Source organism: Mesoplodon bidens (genome assembly GCF_964165515.1).
Source record: "Mesoplodon bidens genome assembly, chromosome: 14".
NCBI lineage: Eukaryota > Metazoa > Chordata > Mammalia > Artiodactyla > Ziphiidae > Mesoplodon > Mesoplodon bidens.
The window spans coordinates 29,734,722-29,747,463 of NC_138170.1; the positions used below are offsets into that span (position 1 = coordinate 29,734,722).

Here is a 12,742-nt window from a genome sequence, read left to right on the forward strand (position 1 = left end):
TTATACAGAGAGACAATGTACGTTAAGTGGGGTTTTGGAGGCATTGTTAACAAGCATTGCAGGACCGACCACGGGCTCTAGATTCAAAGTCTTGGAAATTGAGGCCCAAACACCCTCTCTTATGGTGCAGAGGTCACTCACTAACTGAGCTGTTACCAGAACCCTAGACTTAGCATGACATTCTCCTGTGGGAGTACAGGCAAACCTCCGAGATACTGCAGGTTCTGTTGGAGACCACCACAGTGAAGCAAATGTCTCAATAAAGCAAGTCACACATGAATTATTTGGTATGATCACATCACCATAACAAATGTGATGAAAAGTTTGAAATACTGTTAAGAATTACCAAAATGACAGAGACACCAAGTGAACAAATGCTGTTGGAAAAAGAAAAAATGGCACCAAGAGATTTGTTAGACTCAGGGTTGCCACAAACCTTCCTTCTGTTTAAAACAAAAACAAAAACGCAGTATCTGCAAAGCACAACAAAGGGCAGCGCAATACATGGACATATCCCCACACATGCAAAGAAATATAAGGGGCCCACTCCTCTAGAGCTCATTTTCATTTGGTACATATGAATAAGACACATGTTGCAACCCACAAAGACACGGGATTAACCAGGCTCCTTCCGAAGCTAGAGGCGCATCCCCATTTTACAGACGGGAAAGAACGGGGTTCCCGAAGGTCCCATCCCTCCGTCCTGGCCAATCGCTGGCGGCGCAACCGGAAGCTTGGGACTGATCGACACGCTCAGGCCTTCCCTAAGTATCGCGAGGTAAAGCGGGAAAGCGGCCGACAATCAATTGGCTAACGGAGTGAGTGACGTCAGACGCAAAGCGCCGGGCCTACTGCTGGAGCGAGAGGGCCGACTGAAGTTCCGTTTGGAGGCGTTTTTGAGTTCCTCGAGTAGACATCATGAGCAAAGCTCACCCTCCCGAGTTGAAGAAGTAAGTATGTGTGAGGCCCGCGCCCAAATGGCAGCTTATTTGTGTGCCTCGGGTTCCTTAGATCCTCCGCCATTCCCGAGAGTGCGCCTGGCGTGCGTCTTCTGGTCCGTGGCCGCCGAGATCCGGGCCGGTGTCCCGCGATTCGGGGCCTAAGACCCGCTCAGACGTAGCATTTCGGCCCGGTGGGCAAGGTTACCAGAGGCAGCAAGGCGCCTCCGCCCGCCGAGTTGCATCCCAGGCAGGAGCACCAGGCCCTGTCTCCCGCACGCTCTCGCTGGTTACTTGAAGATTTTGAATGCCACCCTTTGTTGAACATCTTGAGTAGCATCATGTTCTAGATAAGGTGGCTGGAGAGTAATTCTATAAGGAACTAAGGAGATGGGTGGAATGGAAGTGTTTGATAGTATCTGAGGAATCAAAAGCCGCCTTAATCTTAGAGTGTGTTTGTAGCTGTTTCTTTGAGCTTTAACTTAGAAATCACATTCCTTTTTCTTGTTTTCTTGATCTTAGGTTAAACTTGAGTGTCGTGTGATATCTTGCTCTGTTAACAGAGCTGTGTGAGAATATTCATTTTTTCTAATTAGAGAAGGTTAGGTTGTTTGGGGGGCGGGGGTGGGGTTTGAACCCAGGAAAGTCAACTCAAAGTAGGATATTCCTACTTTAGATAAGGCCCATTTTAAAGTTTTAGCGTCCTCAAACACTCTCGGTTGAACTTAGCATGGGCCATGTTTCCTAAGTAATTTCTCTGTCTTGTTTATACTATGTAATGCCAGAATTCTGGCTGTAGTAGTTGGATAGCACAAAGGATGGAAAATTGGTCCAGGGATCAGTTTGTGAGGCAGCCAGCCATCTGGTCTGCCGTGTGTACAGTTCATTTATTATCAGCCCCATAAAGAAGTCAGACTTAAGAAAAAGTTCATATTTAATGATTTTACACTTAAATGCACATTTGTATTGAAGCCATCTTTTGTGCAAAAACTCGTGTGTATTTTAGTTGGATCTGTTATAAATTTAAGACAATTATTAAATCATAAGCCTAACATTAAGGAAAAAAATTATTGCTGTGAAAATGCTTATCCAAGTTATCCTTTTATTGGTGAGCTGGTACAATCTTACGTGTCCTCTGGCTTCATCAGGAACTGGTGAAATGGTAATTATTTTTTAACAGAAGGACCATTCTGTATTTGTAACGTTTCCTTTTTGATTCTTAAGACATTATTTGAGAATTTCAGAGGATGAAACTAGTTTTAATACCTTTCTCTTCTTATCTTTAGATTTCATGAATTGTGAAATCCTGGCAGGTCTGCCTCCAAAATGACTTTTAATTTTTTTCTTCCTTTAACTTCTCACAAATAACCATCTTTTACACTTTTATACCATCCTCCTGGTTTAGCATAACTCATTGGTTCTTAACTGAGGGGATGGGAGTCTGGTTCTATCAGCATCTAGTAGGAAGAGACCAGGGTTGCTGCTAAAACTTGTCTACAATGCACTGGATATCATGCAACAACAGAACTATCGGGCCCCAGATTTCAGTATGCTGAGGTTGAGATACCCTGGCCTAACCAAATTCTTTGTCCTGCTCTTAAAAGTCAATGCCAGAGTAGTCTTTTTTTTTCTTCTTCCAGTTTTTTTGAGATATAATTGACATACAGCACTGTGTAAGTCTAAGGTGTATAGCATAATGATTTGACTTACACATGCCACAGTAGTCTTGCCATTGGCTGGTTCTGCTGCAATAACTTATTGCTGTATACATAACAAAGTCCAGATTTCTTGACCCAGCATTCAAGCTCCTCCATCAGAAATCCAGGCACCAAATATTACACACACTAACATTTGAGTGCTGTGTTCTCCAGCCAAACTGAACCATTTGATTTTGCTCAAACTTTTTCACTGCTGTGACTTTGGAAATTTTACTTAACCTTTCTGAGCCTCAGTTCCCCATCTATTAAATGCTGATACTTATTATTAATTTGTATGTATGTGATTTATAAAAGCCATCATAGGATTAAATAAGCTCATGTGTGTTATATTTGTTTTATATAACATATCCTATTAAAATAGATTATTTTATATATCATACTATATCTTTTTATTTGTAAAACCTATCCTCTTACACCTTCTGTCAGGCCCTTTCTCTTATTTATCTTTGAATTCTCCCATGATTTATATTAAAATTGAATGAAATTTCATATTTTTTAGCCTATAACTGGAAGAGGTAAAAACTGGTTTGACTACATGTCTTCATATTCTCATACTACCCTGCTGAGATGGAATTTTCTTGTTTAATTCAGATTATTTAAAACTTCAAAATATGCATTTATTTTGCTAAAGCGTAATTATGTGTTGAAGACTATCCTGAACACTTAAGATTGATGTTTAATATTAAATAAAACAATACTACTTATTGTCTCAAATATAAAATAAAATAAAATAAAATACCTATTGGATTGGGTATAGTTTGAATACCTTCTGGTTTCTTCACAACTTTGTTTGGTTTTGGAAATAGCTAAAAATATAACCAAATCTTTGTTTTTCTGTTATGGTTGTAAAATCCTGTCATTGGAAGTTAGGTCAGTATTGAACAACAAGAATGGTTTGTAATTCACATCAGTATAAAGATGCAATTTAATGTACATTAATGTATTATAAATCCATTCCATTTTTGTTTATCTTCCCCTTCCCAAATCATATTGCTCAGTTAGTATAAGTACTAACTGAGGTAGCCCATCACTCTCTCATCCTTTACCACAGTACAGTTTTTACTCTTTTAAATTTCATTATTCCTATTGTGTATATTTTAACAGATTATCTTGACTATACCTACTTTTGTGCTTACTTGTGCTTAAATTTTTTTAATTAGTTACATAATCTTTGCCCCTTTTGCTTTTTCAGATTTATGGACAAGAAGTTATCATGTAAGTCTTTTTGGTTTTTTATTTTCGGGCTTTTTTTTTTAAATATTAAATTCCTTTTTACATGTGCCCTGTCGGTATATAATGTTTGAAGGAGCAACATAAAAATTCAAAGCACACAGAACCTCTGATTCATATCCATTAATTAAGCAGGTTTATCAAAATTCTAACTAGACAGTTTTATTTACTTAATTTTTGATACTTACGAAGTTTCACAGTACTTCAGACTCTTCATTACTTCATATAAGCCCTCTCTCACTTTGATAAAATTAACAGTATTTTCTATTTTCTATTTGAAAACTTAACTTTTTTCCTTAAAACAAAGGACAGACAAGGACTAAAATCTAACCTGTACAGTACTCGAAGTATATAGGGGTTAAGACCATGGCTTTAGGGGCAAGCAGCCTTCAGTTTGAATTCCAGCTGTACCCCACAGTAACTGTATAATCTTGAACCAGTTACTTAAAAATGCTGTACTTCAGTTCCTTCATAAAAAGTCAGGATAATTCTACTTTATAGGATTCTTATAAGTTTAACTGTGAAAGTAAATGTAAAATGTTTAGCCCAGTGCTTGGCCTATAGTAAAGATAGTAGATTATACATCTCAAATACCTGAGTTTTATCTCACCTAGTTTTTTAAATTTATTTGGTTGCTCTGGGTCTTTAGTTGCGGCAGGTGAACCCTTAGTTGTGGCATGCACATGGGATCTGGTTTCCTGACCAGGAATCAAACCTGGGCCCCCTACATTGGGAGCGCAGAGTCTTAACCACTGTGCCACCAGGGAAATCCCTATCTCACCTAATTTTTAATGAATAGTTTAGTTGATAATTAATGGTCAGTTTTATTAAAATGTCTTTTTCCCTTTACACAGTGAAATTAAATGGTGGCAGACATGTCCAAGGAATATTGAGGGGATTTGATCCCTTTATGAATCTCGTGATAGATGAATGTGTGGAGATGGCAACTAGTGGGCAACAGAACAATATTGGAATGGTGGTAAGTAAAGACACAAGATTTCTCTTAAGAGATTTCATTTTTCTTTTGGAATAAGCATTAACGTCCCTTCTATCAAACTCTTGGGTTAAACTGAAGTTAGGCAAATTTCAGGCAAGATTAGACATCCATCTCCCTTTTAGTTTAACTTAATGACAGTTATTCAACTGTGATAATATCCCAGTTACCTGTAGGTTAGATCCGAATCTTACACAGAACCCACTGAGGTCCTTAGACTTGAAATGGCTGTTAGAAATCATTTTTGAGCTTTATTCTATCATAGAGACTCATACTTGTTCCTTCATTAGAGTGGTAGTTCTCAATCTTAGTTGTATTTTAGAATCAAATTAGTCTAGGATGCAGCCTAGAGTTTTTTAAAGTTCCCCAGGTGAAATGGTACAGATGAACTTATTTGCAAAGCAGAAACAGAGACAAAGATGTAGAGAACAAATTTATGGTTACAGGGGCCGGCGGGCAGGGGTGATTTGGGAGATTGGGATTGACATATATATAGCACTGTGTGCAAAATAGATAACTAATGAGAACCTACTGTATAACACAGGGAACTCAGTACTCTGTAATGGCCTCTATGGGAAAAGAATCTAAAAAAGAGTAGATATGTGTATATGTATAACAGATTCACTTTGCTGTACAGCAGAAACTAACACAACATTGTAAACCAACTATACTCCAATAAAAAAATTTTTTTAAAGTTCCCCAGGTGGTTCTAATGTAAGGCAAAGATTAACCAGTGATTGAGAGCATTTACAATCAGTCATTGAGGAGTTGTTTGTTTTTTGTTTTTGGGGGGATTTTTTTGCGATATGCGGGCCTCTCACTGTTGTGGCCTCTCCCATTGCGGAGCACAGGCTCCGGACGCGCAGGCTCAGCGGCCTTGGCTCACGGGGCCCAGCCACTCCGCGGCATGTGGGATCTTCCCGGAATGAACCCATGTCCCCTGCATCGGCAGGCGGACTCTCAACCACTGCGCCACCAGGGAAGCCCTGAGGAGTTTTTTTAAAAGCAAGCAAACAAAAATTATGCCTAGAGTCCACCTCAAAGCAATTGAAACTATATCTCTAAGGGTGCTGCTCTCTTTTTTTGTTAAAAGATATTGTGTAATTTTAACATGTAGTGAGGATTACTGCTTATCAAACTTTAACATGCCATGAATTCCCAGAAAATCTTGTTAAAATGCAGATCCTAATTCAATAGGTATGGGATGGCACCTGAGATTTTACATTTCTAACAAGTGCCCATTTGATGCAGATCTGCCAGGTCACAGATCACGCTTTTGGGATTTAATTGTATATATAATTAATCTAGATTTTCTGGTTTATCACACTCAAAAAGTAGTCAAGGTAAAAGTTGCAAGGGATACAATGACAGCCATTCACATGGAAGAAAATAGGAGGAAAACAGATGCTGACTTCTTAATCATAGGAGCAAACGTTTCTGCATTCAATAGGCCATAGTGGTATGACTACCGAAGAAGAGTTTGTCGATGTTTGTCAACAAGACCCAGACTTTGAATTCCACTCTGCCCAACACAGGACAGTATACCCAGTAAGTGTTAAGTCTGAGTTACCTGGGCAGGGTGAATCAAAACAGACAATTTAGCTTTAGCAAATCATTGAGCATGTAGACCTCTAAGAGGTGGTAAGAGTTCCTAATCATTAGCCTTGATTTTGCCTCACTTTTTAAAGTTTGAGCAGTAAAAGGGTGTAATTTTTTAATCACCCTTTCCAAGGCTTGTGTTATTGCTTATTTCAAGTGTATTTCCATTACTGCATTTTGAAAAGCAAATCAGTAGTCAGAGTTAGAGAAACAACTTGGAATCTCTAGCTATGAGACTCCCCGCCCACCCCCACACGTTTCATGTAAACCTGCCTTCTGTCCAGGTACAGTCTCCTTGAGCTTCTGTTAAAAATGAATAAAAGTATGGGCAAATCATTAGCAACAGTTTCTTATAAAAACAGTTTTAAAATACCCCAAGATTTCCCCCTAGCCATTCCTTTTACAGATTAGGACATCTTCATTCTAATAGAGGGTAGATTAGGATTTTGGTTCATATGTCAACAAATTTGCTAAAAAAGGATTCAAGAAGGAATTGACATCTAAAGTTCTTAACTTGGGAAGATAACTTTTTAGAGAATGTGTGGCACTTCTTGGAATTTTTATCAGAGAAGGAATTGAGCCTAGATCATGGATCTTTCTCTTAATTTTCTCCCTAAATTTTGATGGGCTTAATTTTCTTTACACGGAAATTGGTTAAAAGCAGTGTCTTCCCAAGTCATTCAAATAACGAGCACCTACTTACCGTGTTAGGCAGTCTGCTCCTCCACCTCTGATGGGTGTTGTGTGACTAAAAATTAAAGTCTTGTGTTAGTAGGTGCTAATTCTTGTGGCTGAGTTCACTTTGAAAATGAAATAATGATAATATATCAATTGTCTTTAATTTAAAAAACAGTCTAAAGAAAATGGAAGGATAGCTTTTCTAAGGAAAAAAGGGGAAACAAGTTACAGTTTTGTTTTTTCACAAGTTGTTTGGCTAAGGAGACAGTTACGTTGGCATCATTATTCCCTTGTCCAATCAGTGGCCCATTGAGGCCACTGAAATTACTTAATAGTATTTTTTTTCATTTCCTCATCTTTAATTTGAGGAGAGTTTAACAGACTGGATGGTATTTGGTACATGATTCAAGACCCGTAGATTTGAAATTAAATATTTACTGGGTAAAGTATATATGAAATGAATGTTCCTGCTAATTTGTGTGGATTATACCATACACATACTAAAGGCTGGCACTGAAACATGTTATAAAATTAAATGTGACATTTTGAGCATTCTTTATTTTTGTGTTGGCAACCAAAATATTTGTATTTTGGCTATACTTGTAATCAGCTATACATGTATACATATATCCCCATATCTCTTCCCTCTTGCGTCTCCCTCCCTCCCACCCTCCCTATCCCACCCCTCTAGGCGGTCACAAAGCACCGAGCTGATCTCCCTGGAGTCACAGTATATTATTTTAGATTGGAGTAATGACAAAATCTAGATTTTTAAGTTATGAGAACTGAGATCAAAACTGCCCCAAAGAATCGTTTGGTCTGAAAAATAAAAACTTGCATAGCTGCCTTTGTTGAAAACTCAGCTTCTCACTTAGGCATCAGAAACATTTCTCTCTGAATTGAAAATTGATACAAGTTTCAATTAAAAAGGCCTTGGAAGGAAGGATAGAATGGTAACATTTTTAGAGTAGGAAGGGACGGGAGATCGTTTAGCCCAGCCCTTCCATTTAACTGAAGGAGAAACCTAGGCTCAGACAGGGGAAGTGACACATCACTGATTAGTGGCAAGCTCAGAACTAGAACCCAGGTCTCCTGGTTCTTCTTTTTTTTTTTTTTTACAACTTTATTGGAGTATAATTGCTTCACAATGGTGTGTTAGTTTCTGCTTTATAACAAAGTGAATCAGTTATACATGTACCTGTGTTCCCATATCCCTTCCCTCTTGCATCTCCCTCCCTCCCACCCTCCCTATCCCACCCCTCCAGGTGGTCACAAAGCACCGAGCTGATCTCCCTGTGCTATGCTCTCCCTGTGCTATGCGGCTGCTTCCCACTAGCTATCTACCTTACGTTTGGTAGTGTATATATGTCCATGCCTCTCTCTCGCTTTGTCACAGCTTACCCTTCCTCCTCCCCATATTCTCAAGTAGGTCTGTGTCTTTATTCCTGTTTTACCCCTAGGTTCTTCATGACATTTTTTTTCTTAAATTCCATATATATGTGTTAGCATATGGTATTTGTCTTTCTCTTTCTGACTTCACGCTATATGAGAGACTCTAGGTCTATCCACCTCATTACAAATAGCTCAATTTCGTTTCTTTTTATGGCTGAGTTATATTCCATTGTATGTATGTGCCACATCTTCTTTATCCATTCATCCGATGATGGACACTTAGGTTGTTTCCATCTCCGGGCTATTGTAAATAGAGCTGCAATGAACATTTTGGTACATGACTCTTTTTGAATTATGGTTTTCTCAGGGTATATGCCCAGTAGTGGGATTGCTGGGTCATATGGTAGTTCTATTTGTAGTTTTTTAAGGAACCTCCATACTGTTCTGCATAGTGGCTGTACCAATTTACATTCCCACCAGCAGTGCAAGAGTGTTCCCTTTTCTCCACACCCTCTCCAGCATTTATTGTTTGTAGATTTTTTGATGATGGCCATTCTGACTGGTGTGAGATGATATCTCATTGTAGTTTTGATTTGCATTTCTCTAATGATTAATGATGTTGAGCATCCTTTCATGTGTTTGTTGGTAGTCTGTGTATCTTCTTTGGAGAAATGTCTATTTAGGTCTTCTGCCCAAACTTAATAGTATTAAATTAAGAATAGTATTAAGAATGTGTGTATTCTGAAGGGGGTGGCGTAATTTGTTTGGGGGATCTGTCAGGTGGATAATTACATAACAATGTCTTGACCAGCCTCTTATCTTCTGAGACATCCCCAGAGTAGTCAGTAGCGTCAACTCTGTCTTATTTCCTAAAGATTCTACTCCACTCCAAGGTTCCCCTAAGAATGTAGTAAAAATTGTGTCTTTTTTTGATGCTACATATTTCAGATGATGAGGCTTTGTGCTTCTGTAGCTCCATATTATGTTTGTATTCTTTATTAGGCAGTTGTGCCCTTGCAAGAGACTTTAAAAGCCTGAGCAGCACTTTGCCAATACTTAGTATTGAAGCCCAACGAAGGAGCAATATGGAATTTGGGACCTGATGGTTCCAGTTTGATTTGGAGAATGGGGCCTCGAGCACAGTGGGAAAAGAGGTAGAGTGCTGCACAACAGAGGTGTTCACGACAAACCTTAACTGTGTATTATGTGAGAAGGCAAAGAAGTGTGTGATACCATTTTAGAAAATGTTGATGAAAGTAGTGGTTTTGTTTTTTAATGATGGCAAAAAGGAAAAGCCCACAGATCTGAAAATCTTAGTTACCTGAAATAACTTCTCTCCACCACCCTCCACGTCTAGGGAAAGTGTCAGAAAGGGACAAATTTAGGAGGGAGCTAGGAAAGAAGCCTACTTGTTTTTCATGCTTTTATCAGTGAGATGTGATGTTCATCATCTGTTGCAAATAAGCCAGGAGTTTAAAACTCTTGAGAACTAGGTAATCATGTTGTTTAGCTTTCTTCTTTTCCTAACTTGTAAGAAGAGTAAGAATCTGTAGTTTCCTTCAATCCCCATTGTCATTTTCAGGGCCTTGTTCTCTTTAATGCAGCTCTTTAATTCTTTGCCACCTTCTCACCGTACTCATTGCTGTTTGCCTCTGCCAGGCTCCAAGACACTTTCCCACCTGTCATGTTCCTTTCCAGTCTGTCAGCTGCGGTAATCACATGGAGGTTCATTTGTTTACTTAACAGTACTTAACCTTTTGTGTGTCTGCCACAGCTTAGGCACTGGGGATGGTGCACCAAGCAAAGTCCCTGCCTCATAGAAATGACACTGGAGTGAGGAAGATAGTAAATGATACTGTATATAATAAATAAAGCAAGTAGAATGAGAGGAGGAAAGAACAAGTTACAGCTATTTTTCCACCACCTGCCTACAAGCATAGCTCCACTTTGATCTTACTCAGAATGCCTCCATTTCTAATAAATCGTTGCACATCCCTCATCCCACTCCTGTCCTTTTCACCTATCCAGCTCTACTTGAACTGATCTGTGATTGCATTACCTACAGTCCACCAGGGGCTCCTTATTTTCATAGTCCCCTTCCAGTTTGACTTATTTTTCTATCCCTCTTTACCAGCCATTACCAGCCATTTCACCTATGCTGTCATGAGTATCCTGGCTTATCTTTTATAGAATGGCTACTATATCAGGCACTGTGCCCCTGGGGCCTTTTCTTTATAACGTTTCTTCCTGCCTCTAAGTCTCCCCCACCCCCATTCTCTTATATACGCTTTTGCCAAAACAGTGGTCATTCCCCCAGCTCTGAAACTGTCACTGGTTCATTGTTGGTTTCATGATGCTTTCCAAACACTTTTAAGATTGGTGTTTGAGGCCTTCTAAGATTAGGTGCGAACTGTCTTTGTTTACCACTTCCTTTCATAACCGTTTACTTTATTCAGATTAGATTTTTCCTTATCCCCTTACACTTTTTCATCTCAGTTCTGTCTAGAATTTCCTATCTTCCTGTCAAAATTGTACCCAATTTTCAAGACCCAGCTAAAATGTCATCTTCAGAAATCCTACTTTTTCCAACTTCCATCCTGGTTTGTTCCCTCAATGATCTTATACCCCTAAACTGACTGATGTATTCTGCTGTACCTATTTTTCCCACTAACTTATGGATCCCTTAGGGGCAGGGATGGGCATGTTCGTTTGAGTCCTGCAGTTTAAGTGAAATGGGTCATTGGAGACTGGTCTCAAAAAGGTACTTGTTAGCCTTCGATCTAGATGTGCATCTCATTATGAAGGGCTTAGTGGCTTCATGTCATTATTAAAAGACTGGAATTATTTTGCGTTCCTGTGACCAGGAAAAAAGCCTCACAAACTGACATTTAATAACCGAAAAACCATTAATGATTTGATGAAATCAAATCATTTTAATCATCGATATGTCTGTTAAATGAATTGTGTTCTTTCAAATTCATTTTCTCTTTCTTAGGTAATACGAGGAAATAGTATCATCATGTTAGAAGCTTTGGAACGAGTATGAACAATGGCTGTCTTCACCAGAGCAATCAACTGCTTCCACATGTCCCCTCCTCACATTTTACTACGATGAAAATTGGGTCGTGTACATTTTCTTACTGAACTTTTTTGTTAAATAAACTTCTGTAATAGTCAAAAATACTTTCTCAGCTGTTCTGAACATAGAAGATTTGCTCTTATTCTGATTTTTTTCTATCATGAACTGTTCCTGGTTGTGACTGATTTGTTCACGGGTGTTGTTTTTTGTTTTTTTAGGGGTGTTTTTTGGCCATGCTGGGTCTTCGTAGTTGCGTGCAGGCTTTCTCTAGTTACAGTGAGCGGGGGCTACTCTTTATTGCAGTGCACGGGCTTCTCATTATGGTGGCTTCTCTCGTTGCAGAGCAGAGGCTCTAGACGCTCGGGCTTCAGTAGTTGTGGCGCACGGACTTAGCTCTACAGCATGTGAGATCTTCCCGGACCAGCGATCGAACCCGTGTCCCCTGCATTAGCAGGTGGATGCTCATCCACTGGAAGTCCCCGAGGTTTTTTTCTGTTTTTTTTTTTTTTTCTTTTTGCGGTATGCGGGCCTCTCACTGTTGTGGCCTCTCCCGTTGCGGAGCACAGGCTCCGGATGCGCAGGCCCAGCGGCCATGGCTCACGGGCCCAGCCGCTCCGCGGCATATGGGATCCTCCCAGACCGGGGCACGAACCCGTATCCCCTGCATCGGCAGGCGGACTCTCAACCACTGCGCCACCAGGGAGGCCCCCCCGAGGTTTTTAATGCATTAAAATACAAGAATCTTATTAAATATGAAACATTGGCAAGGATGCCCATTTTCTGTATCTTTTACCACTGAACAAAGATAAAGAAGGTGCAAGCCTGAGTGGGTTTCTTCTGAAACATTAACTGGAATTTTCAAAGTTCTTGCCATAACTTTGACAAACTCTGACTTTTTCACATACGTTTACATACCAAGTACGGTTTTGCTCAAACAACACAGGTTTGAATTGTGCAGGCCCACTTCTATACAGATTTTTTCCAAAATAATTTTGGATTATTAGTAAATAGTTTACTAATACTACAGTGTTACACCATCCATGGTGGTTTGAATCCACGGATTCTGAACTGGAGAAACCACACGTGCAGAGGGCTGACTGTAAGTTACACACAG

General features: G+C 39.5%; 1 protein-coding gene across 3 annotated transcripts; it reads left to right on the top strand.

Moving 5' to 3' along the window:
* The first annotated feature begins 610 nt into the window (after positions 1-610).
* On the top strand, positions 611-12,386 carry SNRPG (small nuclear ribonucleoprotein polypeptide G). 3 transcript variants are annotated; one of them, XM_081253779.1, is made up of 5 exons: positions 814-950; positions 3,849-3,871; positions 4,741-4,865; positions 11,545-12,112; positions 12,344-12,386. In XM_081253779.1, exons 1-4 carry the CDS (start codon positions 919-921, stop codon positions 11,593-11,595), a joined length of 231 nt encoding a protein of 76 aa, XP_081109905.1. In that variant the 5' UTR covers positions 814-918; the 3' UTR covers positions 11,596-12,112; positions 12,344-12,386. The 3 variants fall into 3 exon arrangements, with proteins under 3 accessions (XP_081109906.1, XP_081109907.1, XP_081109905.1); XM_081253780.1 differs by lacking the exons at positions 11,545-12,112; positions 12,344-12,386 and adding an exon at positions 9,552-9,971 and having other exon boundaries at positions 611-950; XM_081253781.1 differs by lacking the exons at positions 11,545-12,112; positions 12,344-12,386 and adding an exon at positions 6,331-6,510 and having other exon boundaries at positions 611-950.
* Positions 12,387-12,742: the final 356 nt, after the last annotated feature.